This window comes from Malurus melanocephalus, unplaced genomic scaffold, assembly GCF_030028575.1.
Source record: "Malurus melanocephalus ecotype Western Australia unplaced genomic scaffold, MMel_1.1 scaffold_12, whole genome shotgun sequence".
NCBI classification, from domain to species: domain Eukaryota; kingdom Metazoa; phylum Chordata; class Aves; order Passeriformes; family Maluridae; genus Malurus; species Malurus melanocephalus.
In genome coordinates this window covers 2,873,293-2,889,948 of record NW_026623244.1, presented here as the reverse complement: position 1 = coordinate 2,889,948, position 16,656 = coordinate 2,873,293, and the positions used below count along the sequence as shown (strand labels likewise).

The window sequence follows — 16,656 nt, the reverse complement described above, 5'->3', positions numbered from 1 at the left end:
TAYAGCAATTTCTAATTTGTTAAACTGAAGCCTTGCATTGTCCCCCAGCAGATAGGTTGGAATTACTGATTTGGCAGTTTTCTCACACATGGGTTAGACTGATAAGTACGTTGTACTTTCGTTCAGGATGCATTTGGAAGCAACCTCYGATTTCACGTTTCTCAGATTTGTAGAAAACAGTGAAATGAGTATTGTGCCTTCCCAAAGAGCATAGTTTAAGCAGTAACTCCCCAGAAGATATTCAGGTGATTTTCTGGCATTAACCATGTTTTCAGACTATTCTACAGCAATTCTTTTGCTGAACGCRTTTTGAATTCTCCATATATCCCCCTTAGCACTATTCCAATAATATCTTATATTGAAGATTGTTTGGAATAGGGTGGGTAATCATTACCCATAGTGAAAAGATTGATGACCTTTAAGAAAAACTGCATTAGTACATACCCCATCAAAATAATTTTTTTTTTTTTAAAAAAACATATTACCCACCTAATACAACTACTGCCACTTGACCTTTCTTCCCAACAGCCCACTCACCTAAACACTGGTTATAGGGAACAGTTCTGCTGGGTAAGAACTGAGTCATCTCTCCAAAAGTGCAAACACCAGTGTTCTCATGGAGAGATTTGGTTTAGGGTTAGTTATACTCTCCTCCTCTGTCCCAAGCCCACACAGTTGTATTGCTACATCACTTGAGAGACCATTTTCACCCTTCATAAATATATACAAAAGACATGATTGAAAAATACTGAACATACAGTGACAACTTGAACATCAGATCTTTGATACCTACTATATTGCATACAAAAAGACCACAAGAGAGACTACTTCCCACATCCACCTCCCCCCATTAAAACCAACCTTTTCTGTAAAAGACTGCATTGAGGAACTCTTCCGCTTGCCTCTCAAAACGAATGATTTTTGCTTGCTCTTGTCTAAGCAGAGCTTCTTGTCCAGCTTCCGAGGCTGGCTCATCCAGACTGACTAAGTGTTCCTGCAAAGACATTTAATATTTGTAAGATTTTCCTGACTCCAAAATAAATAACGTTCCTTAAGCATTCAATATTTTACTAAATTCAAAAATTTTAGGTACTCGGCACATAGTTGAATCGATTGAAATCACAAATTGGTTTTGGCTACTTCAGAACAGTGTACTTTGTCCTATTGTCTTGTAAATTGTGCCAGTTTGAAGGTAAACCAGAGGGAGGAATTAACCCCACACAAACACCTTGCAAGAGATTTCAAGTCAGAACTACAATTTAATAGGAAAATTACAAGTAAGGCAATAAATCAACAGAGCTTAAATCAACTCTGGCTTAAATCAAGCTTTACTCTGGCTTAAATCAACAGAGTACAGCCTGGTACCCTCTTGGTCAGGGTGGTGGTAGCAGYCTGATTAAATGGTGACTGCTGTCCTGTTGGAATGATGGCTGTAGTCTTGTCAAAGCAGTGGTCCTGTGGAAACATCTGGTCCTTCTCTGGAGGTCCAGAGCTCATTCCTCCAAGACCCCAAACAAGACTATATATCCTCACATCCAGGCAGGTATGTTCAGTACTCCCTCCAAGGCAGGAGTTTTACAATGGAATGATGCAATCCTGTGAGTCACAGGATCTTTTGGGAGTCCTTGATGGCTCATTAGCAGAGATGACCATCCTTAGGCTGGGTGTAGTTATCACATGAAGACAAAGAACACTRCACCCAGCTCAGAGGTGGGGTATGCAGCTGTTACAAAGGAGCTGCCATGAACAGTTCATCAGAAGGTGATGTAGGTGATGGCAGAATACATGCTTTGGTTATAGCTTACATTATAACCCAAAACGTTATCTACCCCTTATTCTACACCATCTACAWCACACCCAAATTATTACCCTTCTTTACTTATAAATATAAATATACAAAATGAACCATTACTCATAGTTCTCACTTAAAACTAGGTCCGTTTGAGGTACACAATGGGTTTCTCCATCTTTTTGCACTACCTACCAAGAGTAACCAGATCTTTGAGCAAACACAATCCAACAGATGGGTTTGCCTTAGCCTGAGGTGGGATTAATCCAAAGTATTTCCTAACATACCTCTTGTATGTACCACAGGGACTTTATTTCCATCTACAGTGTGTAAGGGTTCTCAGTGGGCAGGAGCAGCTCAATCCATGGAGCCTTGGGTGTTGACCAACCAGATGGCCTTCCCTAAACACAGCTCTGAGCTTCTGAAGGTCCCCTTGCCCAGTGCCTTCAGGGTGGTTTTTAGCAATCCATTGCACTGTTCAATTTTCCCAGCAGCTGATGCATGATAGGGAATGTGGTATACCCACTCAATACCATGTTCTCTAACCGAGGTGACCATGAGGCTGTTTTGAAATGAGTCCTGCTGTCCAACTCAATTCTTTCAGGGGTGCCACGTCTCCACAAGACTTGCTTTTCAAGGCTCAGCATGGAGTTCTGGGCATAAAATGAGGCACCGGGTAGGACTCCAGCCATCCAGTGATTGCTTCTACCATGGTCAGCACACAGCACTTGCCTTAGCGGGTTTGAGAAAGTGTGATGTGATCAGTTTGCCATATTTCCCCGTATCTATATTTTGACCACCATCCATAACACCGTAAAGACTCAACCTGCTTGGCCTGCTTGACTTCAGCACATGTCTTGCACTCAGGGATGTCCTGTGAGATGCCGCCCATGGTGAAGTCAACCCATCAGTCACAGGCCCATTGGTATGTTGCATCTCTTCCTTGATGAACAGAAGCATAGTGGGCCTAACGAGCTAGAAATAATCCTCCTTTGTGCTGCCAGTCCGATCCACCTGAGATACTTTAACCTTGGCAGCTCAATCCACCTGCTTGTTTTTACAATGCTCTTCATTAGCCCAACTCCTGCGTGTATGTGTGCATCTACGTGTCAGACCTTCACAGTCAGCCTCTCTACCCGGGCAGCAATGTCCTGCCAAATCTCAGCGGCTCAGATGGGTTTCCCTCTGCACTGCCAGTTGGCCTTTCTCCACCAATTGAGCCAGCCCCACAGAGCATTCATTAGCTACCATCCAYGAGTCAGTRTAGAGATACAGTCTCAGCCACTTCTCTTGTTCAYGGATATTCAAAGCCAGCTTTAAGCTCTGCAAGCTGATTTGATCTACCCTGTCCCTAAGTAGCTTCTGCAACTTTTCATGTGGGGCTCTCTACAGCAGCTTTCCCTTTCCAGTTTGTTCCTTCAATTTGGCAGGAGCCATTGATGAAGAAGACGGACCGCTTTTCATTCTTTGGTAGTTGTTTAGATGGTGGGCCTTCCTCAGCACGTGTCAACTACTCCTCTTCTTCAGAAGACAGGCCAGAACTCACCTTCAGGCCAATTTGTTATGATTTCCAGAATCYCAGGGCAATTARGATTTCCTCTCCGGGCTTGCTGTGTGAGCAGAGTGATCCATGTGCTCCATGTGGCATCGTGTCACGGTATGCAGAAGGAACCTTCACTCTGAACTAGCACTGATAGGGTGCCAAAAACAGCTGTGCTTCAGTGTCAATTACTTCTGCAGTAAGCAGTTTAAACGCTTTTGTAGGCTGCAWGAATCTMTTTCTCAGTTGGGTAYAGCTGGCCTCTGATCTTTTGTCTTYCCTACTCCAGATCCCAGTGKTCATCCTCAGGTCTCCCAGGTCCCTTCTGCCAGAGGCTTCAGGAAGGACCATTCTCCCTGGCTGCAGTATAGAGTACATTTTTTACATCCCGCCCTGTCCTGACTGGCCCAASGGCTACTGCATGGGCAATCTCCTGTTTAATTTGCTCAAAAGCTTGTTGTTGTTCAGGGCCCCATCAGAAATAATTTTTCTTTCATGTCACAAGATAGAGGAGGCTTACAATTGTACTGTACTCTKGGATATGCATCCTCCAAAAGCTCACAGCACCTAGGAATGCTGGTGTTTCTTTCTTGTTCGTCAGTGGAGACATAGATGCTATTCTGCAAATCACTTCCACTGAAATCTGGCGACATCCATCTTGTCACTTTACTCCTAGAAACTGAAYTTTTTGAGCAGGTCCCTTAGCCAACCTTACTTTGTTTAATGGCAACTACAGCTTTCAGGAGAATCTGGATAATCTTCTCTCCTTTCCTGAAGACTTTCCCTGCTGTATTCCCCCATATGATGTACTGCAGGTGTTCCAGAGCCTCACCCTTTTCCAGTGCAGTCTGGATCAGTCCATGGCAGATGGCAGGACTGTGCTTCCATCCCTGTGGCAGCCAATTCCAACTGTACTGCACACACCTCCAGGGGAAGGTAAACCAGGGCCTGCACTCTGCTGCCAAAGGAACAGAGAAAAATGCATTGGCAACATCWGCGGTCACATACCACTTTGCTGCCTTGGACTCCAGCTTGTACTGAAGCTCCAGCATGTCCAGCACAGCAGCACTTAGTGGTGGCATGACTTCATTCAGGCCATGGTAATCCACCATCAGTCTCCATTCTCCACTGGACTCATGCACTGGCCACAGAGGACWGTTAAAAGGTGAACGAGTCTTGCTGACAACACCTTGGATCTCCAAGTCACCAATCATCTTATGGATGGGAAACACAAAGGCTTGGTCAGTGCAGTATTGCTGACAGTGCACAATAAAATAATAAAACACAACAGTGTTGCTGTCCTCATAAACCCTTAGTTTGTTGACCAGTGGCCCATCTTGTCCTCTCCTTCCCTCCATTGCAGCATTGCTAAGTAGTAGGAGTGTATTTCTGGTCCAAGCCATTCAAAATTGCAACCACACTTGCAACATGCACTGGACACTTGCTGGGTTCCTAGGCAATCTCTTCTTTTCAGAAAAGATGATCTCCAGCACAGCCAATTCCCTCAGGCATTGGATACCTTGTTCCATTCTGTTCCATTCTCCTTGTTGCACATGGAAGTCTTCTTCACAAGGTATCTCTCCCTTGCATTTTCCAGCAGATGCCCACAGAAGCTGAGAGTTTCCTGGGCTTTCCGAATACCCTGGTCAATGACCACATCCTGGGACAGTGAGCCCAGCTGCCTGGACTCACTTTCATCCAGAAGGGCATTATTAGCTGCAGCATCCCAGATGCGGAGCAGCCAGGTCAGCATGGACTCATTTGCCTGGTGGATGAACTCCCTCCCCAGGTCATGCAGCTCACCCAGGGACAGGGAGCAAGTGATGACCTCTGGTTCTGTGTCTTTCACTGGCTGCAAAGGTCCAGCTGCCTCCTCATCAGTCACTATGCAGACCAATTTGCTTTTTGATTTCCTYTTCTGAATGGGGGTAACTGCTACCGGATTAGGCTGTCCTTTGGGCTCATTGATGGTTTGTGTGGACACGGTGCCTGTTCTTTTGGCACCTTTTCCCTTTGGCTCAGTGATGGTTTTGTGTGGACATGGTGCCTACTGATTTGCTTCTTCTCTCCTCCTCCTTCTGAAGATGCTGTACCACTACAAGCACTGTTGTGACTCCAAACATGGGGTACACAGTACAGGCCATAAAAAGAAGACAAGGCAAAACTAACAAGATAATGCAGTCCTTGACATCCAGAAGGAACTCAATATTCTTAAAAAATGCTCTGTGAGGCCAAACAGTTTGGAAGAAACCATTCTCTACTCTTCCCCCTATGGGCTAAGAGTGATTATTATTGAGGTCCCAGAGCTAGTAGCCCAGACCAGGACAGTTGAACAAAACTCAAAATACATTCCAAATGAGGTTCGTTGCCTCTGATGTCATCATGCAACAGACAAAAAAAAAAAAGCAATTTTCATACCATTCTCTGGTCTCAAAAGGAGCATCACAACTGGCAAATAATTCCCTATGCATGGAAAAACACAGAGAGCAAGGTACAACATCCACATAAATATATCAAGCATAATGGTAAATAGGCAGTTTCTRTAGTACAATGCAAAACTGCAATTCTGACTTCTCTCAGGATGTCACACATTGGACACCAAAATATGTGCCAGTTTGAAGGTAAACCAGAGGGAGGAATTAACCCCACACAAAYACCTTGCAAGAGATTTCAAGCCAGAACTACAATTTAATAGGAAAATTACAAGTAAGGCAATAGTACTGAAACACTGGCTTAAATCAACAGAGTACAGCCTGGTACCCTCTTGGTCAGGGTGGTGGTAGCAGTCTGATTAAATGGTGACTGCTGTCCTGTTGGAATGATGGCTGTAGTCTTGTCAAAGCAGTGGTCCTGTGGAAACATCTGGTCCTTCTCTGGAGGTCCAGAGMTCATTCCTCCAAGACCCCAAACAARACTATATATCCTCACATCCAGGCAGGTATGTTCAGTACTCCCTCCAAGGCAGCAGTTTTACAATGGAATGATGCAATTCTGTGAGTCACAGGATCTTTTGGGGAGTCCTTGATGGCTCATTAGCAGAGATGACCATCCTTAGGCTGGGTGTAGTTATCACATGAAGACAAAGAACACTACACCCAGCTCAGAGGTGGGGTATGCAGCTGTTACAAAGGAGCYGCCATGAACAGTTCATCAGAAGGTGATGTAGGTGATGGCAGAATACATGCTTTGGTTATASCTTACATTATAACSCAAGACATAAATGCAGCAGACCCTGTAAGACTTGATAACAATACAGAAAAAAGAGCCCATTAAAAATAAGAAAACTTAAAGRTTTTACAACATTTGGTTGCAAATCTTGTATCTAGCACTCGTTCTTTGACTATTACATTTGGATCCATGAAATAACTGTAGGAGGCAAAACACAAGCAGTTGTCCTTACTCTACACAGCATTCATKCAAACTGAGCAAGAAATGCCCAAGCATTATCAAAAGACAGTTCCTTTTGTGAACAGGCACAGTAGCAGCTACCTTTAAGTGAAATAAACTTAGGCTAGCTGTTGCAACACCTACAATGAACTAGAATCCATTTTCTCACAATTGGAAGCAGCTGAGTAATCTCAAGGATATATTCAAATTAGGATAATTAAGTGTGTCAGATGTCAGTATAAATCATTCATTTTATATACACTGAAGAAACTAGAAGATAAGGTTASAAAAATACAAAATCTAAATGCTTGGGCTCCCCCCCAGATGCACAGCCCTTCTCTMAAAGCTTTCAGTTTATTGCCTTGCTCCTGCTCAGGAGAACAATCTCTTCACCAGTCCTCTCCTTCCACTTTCATGTGAAGCTATATTAAAGTTACTTGTATTTACCTACTGCAGGAATGTATACACAACCACTCTTTGTGTTTAGGGAGTGTTTTGTTTTGTTAACCTTTATAAAGTATCAGTTACCATAATATCTAGGCTGCATCTGTTTTTYTGTCCTCTACCATATTAGTTGATTTCAGGATCATTTCCTCATGGGACTAGAAGGGAAGGAAAGAACTGGAAATTAATTTATGAAGCACAGTAAATGAAAAAATAAGTAATTCTTAAGTAGTGCTGTCTCAACTTCAAGAGGTTTAAATGAAGCAAGGTTACATGACCAGCCCACAGTAAATTAACAAACACAGCAGTCACATGAACTGCGTGTGCCAAGGGTGAAAATATGAAATGCTGTGGACTCTGGCCTGAACCACATGGGCTCTCACATCATAATTGTGATTCAACTGCCTCCAAAAGCTCTCTATCAAAAGTAAAGGGAGATACTATCTCAGACAGGATGCAGAGAAAAAGCAGTATTTTATAACAAAAAGAAATATAAGGAACATGTGATGACAGASGTAGCGGGTGAATAAAACATCTTTGATTCTATGAAGGCAAGAGACTGCAGAAGTAAAGGCTTCACAAAATGACTGATGCTTCGTTCCATACCAGAGATTCAAACCTGCTTGTTCCCAAGCAAGGATAAGGTTCTATTGAGACAGATTTTAATTATTTCATATGAATTTGAACTGATAGTTAGCTATAATAAAAGTGTTCACCTCCRTGCCAAGGCTTCCCTGTACTAGTAACCAGTAGCAGTTCACTCGCATTTTATGAACACACTGAAAATGCAGTTGTACTTCCRTGACACTAAAATACATTAAGTATCTGTACAGGATTTCACATTAAAGGTATTTCTGGATAGTAAGCCAAATACCTTTTGGAAGTTACTCTTCAGGTGGCACTTCWCAGAACACACTTGTATCCTCATTTTGAAACCATGTTGCTGCWTGTGACAAAGCTTTATTCAGCATCTAGCCTAGTTATTGACAGARTCCAAGATCAGCTCCATTATCTTTTAGGCATTACCAGGATAACAGTAAACTCATCAGTTTGCATAAAAGCATATGTGAAAATTAACTAATAATGTAAGTAATCTAGGCATACAAAATGTTGGAATAATCGCTCAGATTTCTAAGCCTTCACAGAAATTTTGCTTTGAAAGGAAAATCTGCAAACCAACCCATAGAGATTCGGCTAGATAAGATGCATCAGAGTTACCTGGAATCCTCTATCTAAAGTCCCGTGAACTATTTAAAAAACTTTTTAATTCAAGGGACAAGCAAAGAATTCAAAGGAAACATTACGCCTTCAACCTGATCTGACACCCTGTCTTTTAACAGACTCCAGCTCTGGAAGAAGTCTAAAATAAAAATAACCCTTGGCTGACACAACTAATTTCAAATCTTCCTAGCACTTTCTGCAACTAAAACAATACACTGTAAATACAGACCTGGCAACTCACAGAGTCCAGCAGCATCCTGCCTCACCATAAACAAATGTATTTTATGTTACTTATATATAGGCAATATAAGAAGAGTACAATTTAATCTACTGAGGCTAACTRAAGCTGTACATTTGCCACGTAGAGAGGGAATGAAGAAAAAAGTATCAACCAGAAGAAAAAAAGTTCTAAGTGGCTTATGCTGGTGAACAGCTGAATAGGGAATCTCTTGATCTGCATTCAGGAGAGGAGATGAGTAATAGCAAGAAAATGGCAGTGMTAAATTGTTACCCCTCAAACTAAGGAGCATCTCCTTACATATAGGGTTTTTATCAGTGTCCATGCTGACACCAAAACGTAAAGAAATAGAGTTATGTAAAAGAGTCAGATKTAAACTTGCACATAGGAAAAAAAGTCTTCTGGCATCCTTGGTACAGCACTGACTACATGAGACAAAATATACTGGAAATATTTCTGCTTATTGCATTTTTAAATTGCTTTCTTATTCATTGTACCATAATTATTCCAGCAAGCTGCAGTTCTTTTCAACTYGGAAGGAAAATTCAAGTTTTCATACTAAGTATTTGATTGTGATTGCTATTCATAGTCAACTTCCAAAAGTGAGGGTTTTTTTTGTTTGGGAGTGTCTGGTTGGTTGGTTTGTGTTGAGATTTTTTGTTGGCTTGGGGTGGGGGTTGTTGATTTTTAGGGGTTTTTTTGCATTTTCCAGCATCTCTTCCCAATAACCATTATTCAGAATCACTATTTCAGGCTTACCCACTCACTCTACAGACCCAAATCACATCAAAGTTTTCAGCAGCAATACAGAGGTAGTAGGAAGAAGAAAAACCCAATAATATCTAGACAGCATTGTCATAGAGTTTTTTTTTTCCGGGTATTTATAACCAATGAGTTACTTTTATGTATCATTCATAACACAGGATTCTTTCTATCCTCTTTCTATTTCTCTTCAGGTGGGAAGAACATCCCAGAGCATTCCTGGAATACACCAGTGAACATGCAGTATCACTATACTGAACAACACACCTTCAGAGGAAGATACCTGGAGTGGTTTGCACATGCTCCCTGAGGGGTAATGCTCTTTTTGTACAGTAAGATAAACACCATAACTATGTAATTAAGTCAAAGAGCCTTAGAAACACAAAGCTCAGGTTTTCAAAACACAAGGTCAATGCATGACCTTGCAAGACCACTTAGTCCTGGGCAACCCAGCCTTGTCAGCACTAGTGCTGGATGCTCAATGAGAGCCTCCTTGTAGGAAATGTTGATACAGCAAATCCAAATGCTAAACTGCTGACATGAAGAGAACTGTATGATGCAGGCTGTTGATGTGTAGATGTGGAAACAGTAATTTCATGTTTAAGCCACAGGACACACACAGATGGAATGGGAAGAGCCCACAAGCTAGAACAGGAAGAGACAATTCCTATCCATCTTCAAGAAGAAAAAGGAGGGAGGATGGCCACAGACCACCCATGGCTGACTGGTAACCCATGGACCCTAGGCATACAACTCAAACTCCCACCCTATCTTAAGGCAAAATCAGGAACACTGAGTAAGAAAGGGATGTTTCAACATCCCTAGGTTCATCTCCAATGCTTCTTTTTTTCTTTAGACTGTATAGTCTTTTTAATTCAAAGCCATTGCAAAGGAGAACAATTTTCTGCAGACAAGCCTTAAGGGCTTCTACCGGCAAAACAGTACCATTCTTGTTGCTTTCATTTCAGTGCTATTCAGTTTTTTACATCTCTCAAAATGCTACAGCCAGCTGAGGCTTCACGAGCATTTAGTTTTTCTTCTCCAGGTATTAACACAAATTCCTCTTTTGATACAGTCCTCAAAACAGTTTACTGCTTTTACAAACCTATCACTTTCCAGACACCTGTAACTTGTAACTTGACAAAATAAGACTGTCTGTCCTGTTTTTCAAGATAATTTATCAAGATAAATCAAATTTATCAAGGTAATTTTCAATTCTGAGCATGTCCTTTAAAGCACCTACAACTGCTCCTAGCTTAGCATTAATAAAAATTCAAACGGTTAAGACCTCCCTCACTTACTGAACACATATATTTTTATAGTAAGTTGACTGATGCCATATTTATCAAATTCAAAACAAACAGCTGATCCATAGCTATTGACTATAATTTATTATCTATAGTAGGGGGACAAGAAATATATCAGTGAAAACACAATATGCTTATATTAACATTGATGCACAAGCAAAGCCTCAACCCTGCATTACTACTAAACACAGCTGGAGATTATCATAAACAGCCTCTTCAAGTTTTAGGCTCCATATCAAATTATTTTAAAACCACACAGCACAAAATTAATAGTCTAAATGCTTGAGTTTTTAAAGTGATGAAATCCATTAAAATGTTTTAGAACACACTTTTCCAGCACACTTAGGGATCTCTGGACACCGTTTAAACACATTCTAAAGCCATCAAAAATTGTAGGAGTTCTGCAACTTCAACTCATTTTCAAGTATTTCCTTTGCCAGTTTCAATTATTCTACAAGTTAATGCTTTAGATGAATGATAACTTCTCTTCCGAATTATTCAGACATTTACCACAGTTCATATCTTATTGTTTATGTTCCTCCACAGTGAAACACCACCAGATTTGTGTAAAATAATTACAAGCTTTTAAAAATGCCCAAATCATGTCAGAGTAATTTTGAATTTTAAAATTACTCCTTTAAATGCTGTACCCTACCACACTTGCTCACAAATGAAAGAATTGTAAGAGGTCCTTTCACTGAAGCCCAGGTATTTTAGAGAACTTTGCAGATCAGAATCAATCTTCTGGCATCAACAGTGTAAGAATCCAGAATATGCTCCTAGAAGTCATTTTCTCTCCTGCTATTTTTGTAGCTTAAATATATCTATAAAATAGTTAATATGCTTAAGAGTATTATCCTTCTTGTTCTGCTCTCACCAACTAATGAGATTAGTGGTGTGTCCATGTGTGTGTGTTCCCTTCTTCTCTTAATACACATGAATTGCTTTATGTCACTATAGACAATAGTGTTTTCTTTCCCATGTGAATATCCTCAACTGAATCCTCTTTGAGGATTCATTTTCCAGTTTCTCCTTTCTTCTGGTCTTTCTTAAACTAGGCTTGAGCTTGAACTATGAGCAAATGACACTGGAGACTACCTCATTTGACACAAACATTCTACATGGAGCTGAAGATATCTTCTGTAATGATAGCTCTGTCAGATTATTTAACGAACCACACAGAAAAATTAGGAATCATAATTAAAAAGGGATAAACCAAGCACACTTCAAGTTCAATCCATCTGAATTGATGGGTCTTCTTTGTACCACAACCTTTTATAAAGAAAAGGCCACAAGCAATAGAGGATTACCACAATTGCAGATTCAAATGTGTACTTGTTGCTCACATAGAACCAAATTTTTCTCTCACCATGTGTAGGCAGCCAGAGCTGATAACTGGGGCTCTTTTGTATTTCTTRCCCATCGAGGTACCTGTGCATTTCTGCACACAGGTACCCACATTAATAACTTGGCAGCAGCTCCTCAGGTAACCAGTTATTCTCCAATCATACCATACAGAAACAATTGTGCATTCTGCATTCTGTGATGAAAAGAAAAAATCCGATTTCTAAAAGTTCTACATTATTGTACATAACCCTTTAGATTTGGGAAAAAATATGTCTGGGAAGATGCTAGCTCCCTGCTTTGTCTGTCTTTTATCATCCCTTTCAAATGAGGACAATTAAGTCCATTTCTCTATCAAAATCTGTCTTATACTTTGACTGCCAAAAAATGCATGTATTTGCTCAGTATTTGCAATTAGAACTACTGTTACAAATACATTAATCTTTTTAGAATATTTGAGCAGATGGTTTTTCATCCTTTGAAGAAGTCATGTAATTGAATCTGACTGCTTGCAAAAGCAATAACCAATATCACTGAAAGAGTGGGAGAGCTAATATAGATTTCTGCCCTTTAAGCAGTTCTACCAAAAAACTAATACTGGACTTCAATTCCCAWCCTACAGTCCAGAACTCAATTTTACTTATGCACAACTACTGGTCTCCGGAGTCAGAGGTAATTCTTAAGGACAAATGAAATACAGAAAAAAACCCTGAAGATTTTTATTGGTTTTGAACTTGTTACAGTAGGTACCGACATGTCACTCACAGGTGAAAATCAAGTACACTRATTAATTAGTCAACTAATCCAGAAGGAGGTATTGGTATTTACATACTCAAAAGAAAAAAAAACAGGCCAGCCACAGCCACACACTATCCTAATATATGGATAGCTCCTAGCTACAGCATCAACTACACACCTTTTCATTCCGTAACTCAGCACTATATAAGCACCAATCCAAATCATCCCACCCTGCCCAATTCTTTTCCAAAAATGGTGAGAGGATGTACGTGAACAGCCTGCAACTCCCTAAAAAGAAGAGTTAAAGTTATCGGTACAGATGATCAATGGAAGATATGTCAAATAAACTAGTACCATTTCTAATTTAGTAGAACTAAATTAGCTGAAGACTGTCCACTATTTATCTATATACCAAATTAAGTTACAAACTTTTGTCTAACCATTATATTTCCGCTATTTTAATTCCAATTAAGGTGTTGTCAAATTCACACTATTTGAAGGCTCTCGTGAAAGAATCATATTTAACTCTGTACTGCAAGCTAATGACATCAGTGCCAGCAGGGCAGCAATCTGCTGCACCCACAGGGGAAAGGAACCCTACCATCTCTCAGCTGATACGCAAAAACCCCTAGACCTGACAGGAGACGTATTCTTTCCTCAAAAACAAAACTAACAAAAAAAGACAAATCAAAAAGCCAAAATACCCAAACCCAAAAGAACTGACAGAGAGGGTGGAGGGCAGTAAGACTGCCTTTTTTAATACCTACCCATAAACTGTCAGATTGGCCCAGATAACAACCAGTCTCCTATCCATTACAAAATTAACTTCTCAATCAATTCAATGGTTTAACCAGAGCTGTGCTTAACACTAGATTTTGTCCTTTTATGAGTTGAGGTAAGAAAAAAGACAGAACTCCTTACACCACAAGCATACATACATGTTATCTGATGGCAGTCTTGGTGAAAGAATTGTGACTTACATATTTTCTAAACGCAAGCATTCCTAAACCTCCTCCCATGCCATAACAAAAATTGATAATACAAAACCAGGCATGAACTGGCAGCACGGCAAGTATCAGTGTCAACAAGGTACTTCCTTTATGGACAAGCCATGCAGCTACATGTTGGCTACTGCAGAGGATAGAGTGCTTTTGCTTCATTCCTAAATTGACAGARATCCTCTCTGGCATTGTTTTACAATGTGCAGGAAGAAGTAGTAGTTACAAATTCCAGTAAGTGAAGTTTTGCCAAGACAGATGATCCTTCCTTCCTATGTTACAGAACAATCATAATTTCAACATGTGGGCTGAGCAACAATCAGTATAACACCATAGCTTTTGTTTTACATGCAACAATAATCTCCTTAAAATAAACTGCAAGTTTATTTGTTGGCAAGCCTGACTTGTTTAGGTTTTGACTTCATTATGAACAAGCACAGCACAAAATCTACCATGCATAAGAGTACTTTAATAAAAGGATATGGGCCACAGGGAGGGAGATTCCAAGATACAGAACAAGACTCTAGATAGTTAAAATGCACCACATTTCCATACTGAAGATAATCCCATCATCTGACTGTAGTAAACATGCACAAGCCACAGAYTCCAAACCTCTTGGAGAGGGTTTCATAACTCCCAACAAGATCTCTTATAAAGAGCTCAAGAAAACCCAAAACAAATAAAAAACACCAAACAGAAAGAACTAATGCAGAGGGAAAAGAAAAGAAACCCACCACCTACATTACATACTACAAAGAAAAAGTTGCAGAGAAAGAGTCAAGTCTGTTCACTAACTTGCATATTTTAATTCAGAAACCTCTTTCCAAAGGAGGGGAAAGGGGTAGGAGGTTGCAGATTTTACATGTTCAGTTAACTAGCAGCAGCAAACTCCCTCCCTTTGTCCCTCCCCTACAACTATTAGCTTCACACATGTGCATTGTTACCTTCACTTTTTCTCTTCTCAGGCAGCAGAAAAGACAATTTTCATCAAAAGACCAATCAGAAACACCTTCAGGCTCACAGTCTGTAAATCAGAAGAATAGCAAATTACTTCATATTCATAAACCATGACAACTGGAGCCAAAAGAGAAATGCCGAATTAAATACCTGTTTCACAACATTCTTGCCTGCATTCTGAGGATTCAGGCTTCATTTTGGCCATTTTTCTAAATCCCCAGATTACCAAACTACATACATTTTATCTATACACAACAAATCTGTTTTTCTGAGCACTGCAAAATACACTCCCAGCTACATAAAGACGAACGCACACTCATTAGTAATTTTAGCCAATATGAAACTAACTGTGAGCACTGCCTGGGGGAGGGGGGGAAAAAAGCACAAATCACCACGGTAACACACATTTTCTAGAGGCAGAGCTGGGGCTGCTTCTGTCATTAGAAATGCAGAACAAGATACAAACATAGAGATGGAATACCTTTAAACAAACTGAGATCTTTTAATAATCCAGGTCCAAACAGGCCTTCTAGAATACTTTCAAACCCTAAAAGCAAATAAAAGAATTGTTAGCTTTCTAGATTAAGTACGTCACTACAATATTCACAATAGCAGTTCTATATTTATCTGTTCCAAGAACAGAGCTCAACGTGTTTTCTCCAAGTATTACAAGATACATGGGTCAATTGTGATGACTGAACTACTGATAAATCATAGCACAATCTAGAGCCCCCTGTACTTTTGTAAATAGCAAGGTTAAAAACAAAGAACATTACAACGTTGAAATAAACCATTTTGAAAAGAACAGAGGAAATCTGCAGGTTCTACAACATGACCAAGTAATTTCTACATAAATAAAAATACTCTTATTTAAGCCTCCAAACTGAAAGAAGGTACATTTCCCCAATTAAAAAAAAATACATTCTTCCATCTCAGTGGTGTTCAATTATTTTTCTGAATTTCAGTAAACAGTAGAATCAGTGTTTCTGAAGAGCTGCCGTTTTGAGGAGAGAAAATTAAAAGGAGAGGGATTCAGCATTGTCATATCACTAAGGAATGAAATTTCCATCACAGATCTGCATCCAAGACACACAGAGTCCAATTTATTTCAATGCCATGATTCAAACCTCACTTAAAATAAATCTAGTTTACTTTTGAGTTTATTCCAAAAGAGAGAAAACCTGCACCAAAATTACTGCCATTATTTGGAAATGTTAAATCAATACTGCACTAAGCCCCTGCTGGCAGTAAAAAATCCACAGAGCCATTAACTACCCAATACTGCAAGAAGACGGGTTAGTAGAGTGAACATGAAAAGTACAAAGATTACTCTAAGGGGGATAGACAAATTCCACCTGCTTATAAAAATGTATGAAAATGCACTATGACCAGAAAAATTCAAGACTACATCTTACTATACTGCACACCTCCCACACCCAATACTTTTGCTTTGTATGTTTAAGAATGGTTTGCAAGTAGCTAGGGGCTTCTAGCTTTTCCTACTTGTTTGAGTCTTTGAGCGGCAGAAGAAGAAACAAAAAAAAAAAATTTAAGGAACAAAAACATGGTCTTAAATTTAGAGAAACTTGCATGGGTGAATCAGGGACAGATAAACTACTCAAAATAGCAAAGTTTAAGAAATCAGTCAAAATCTAAATGATCATGTACTATGAAGGAAATAATTTATTACAATTCAAAAGAGCAGTATTTTTAAAACAATTCTCACTTCATCCAGATCTAATATCAAAGTTATGTTTTGGAGAGCAGGAAATAACATTAGTGTTATACCCCTCTGGGCACYAGCAAGAGCATCAGTGCACCAACACCTTCAGCTATCAGACGCAGGATCCTACAGAATTTGCAGCCTGCAACATGACTCAGATGGCCAGAGCATTGCTGGAGTACAACACTAAAAATGTAATATCAGAAAG

General features: G+C 39.9%; 1 protein-coding gene across 2 annotated transcripts in view; it reads right to left on the bottom strand.

The window, feature by feature from the left end:
- The window catches only part of LCOR (ligand dependent nuclear receptor corepressor), a 79,288-nt gene that overhangs the window by 33,465 nt on the left and 29,167 nt on the right, over nucleotides 1-16,656 (bottom strand). For both annotated transcript variants that reach the window (XR_008966279.1, XM_057380352.1), the window contains exons 2-4: nucleotides 15,207-15,272; nucleotides 14,713-14,792; nucleotides 862-994 (exon numbers count right to left, since the gene is read on the bottom strand). Coding sequence is in view for 1 of the 2 variants with exons in the window: in XM_057380352.1 (XP_057236335.1) it covers nucleotides 862-994; nucleotides 14,713-14,792; nucleotides 15,207-15,272 (279 nt within the window). In the remaining variant the exon portion in view is untranslated. The remainder of the gene's footprint in view (nucleotides 1-861; nucleotides 995-14,712; nucleotides 14,793-15,206; nucleotides 15,273-16,656) is intronic.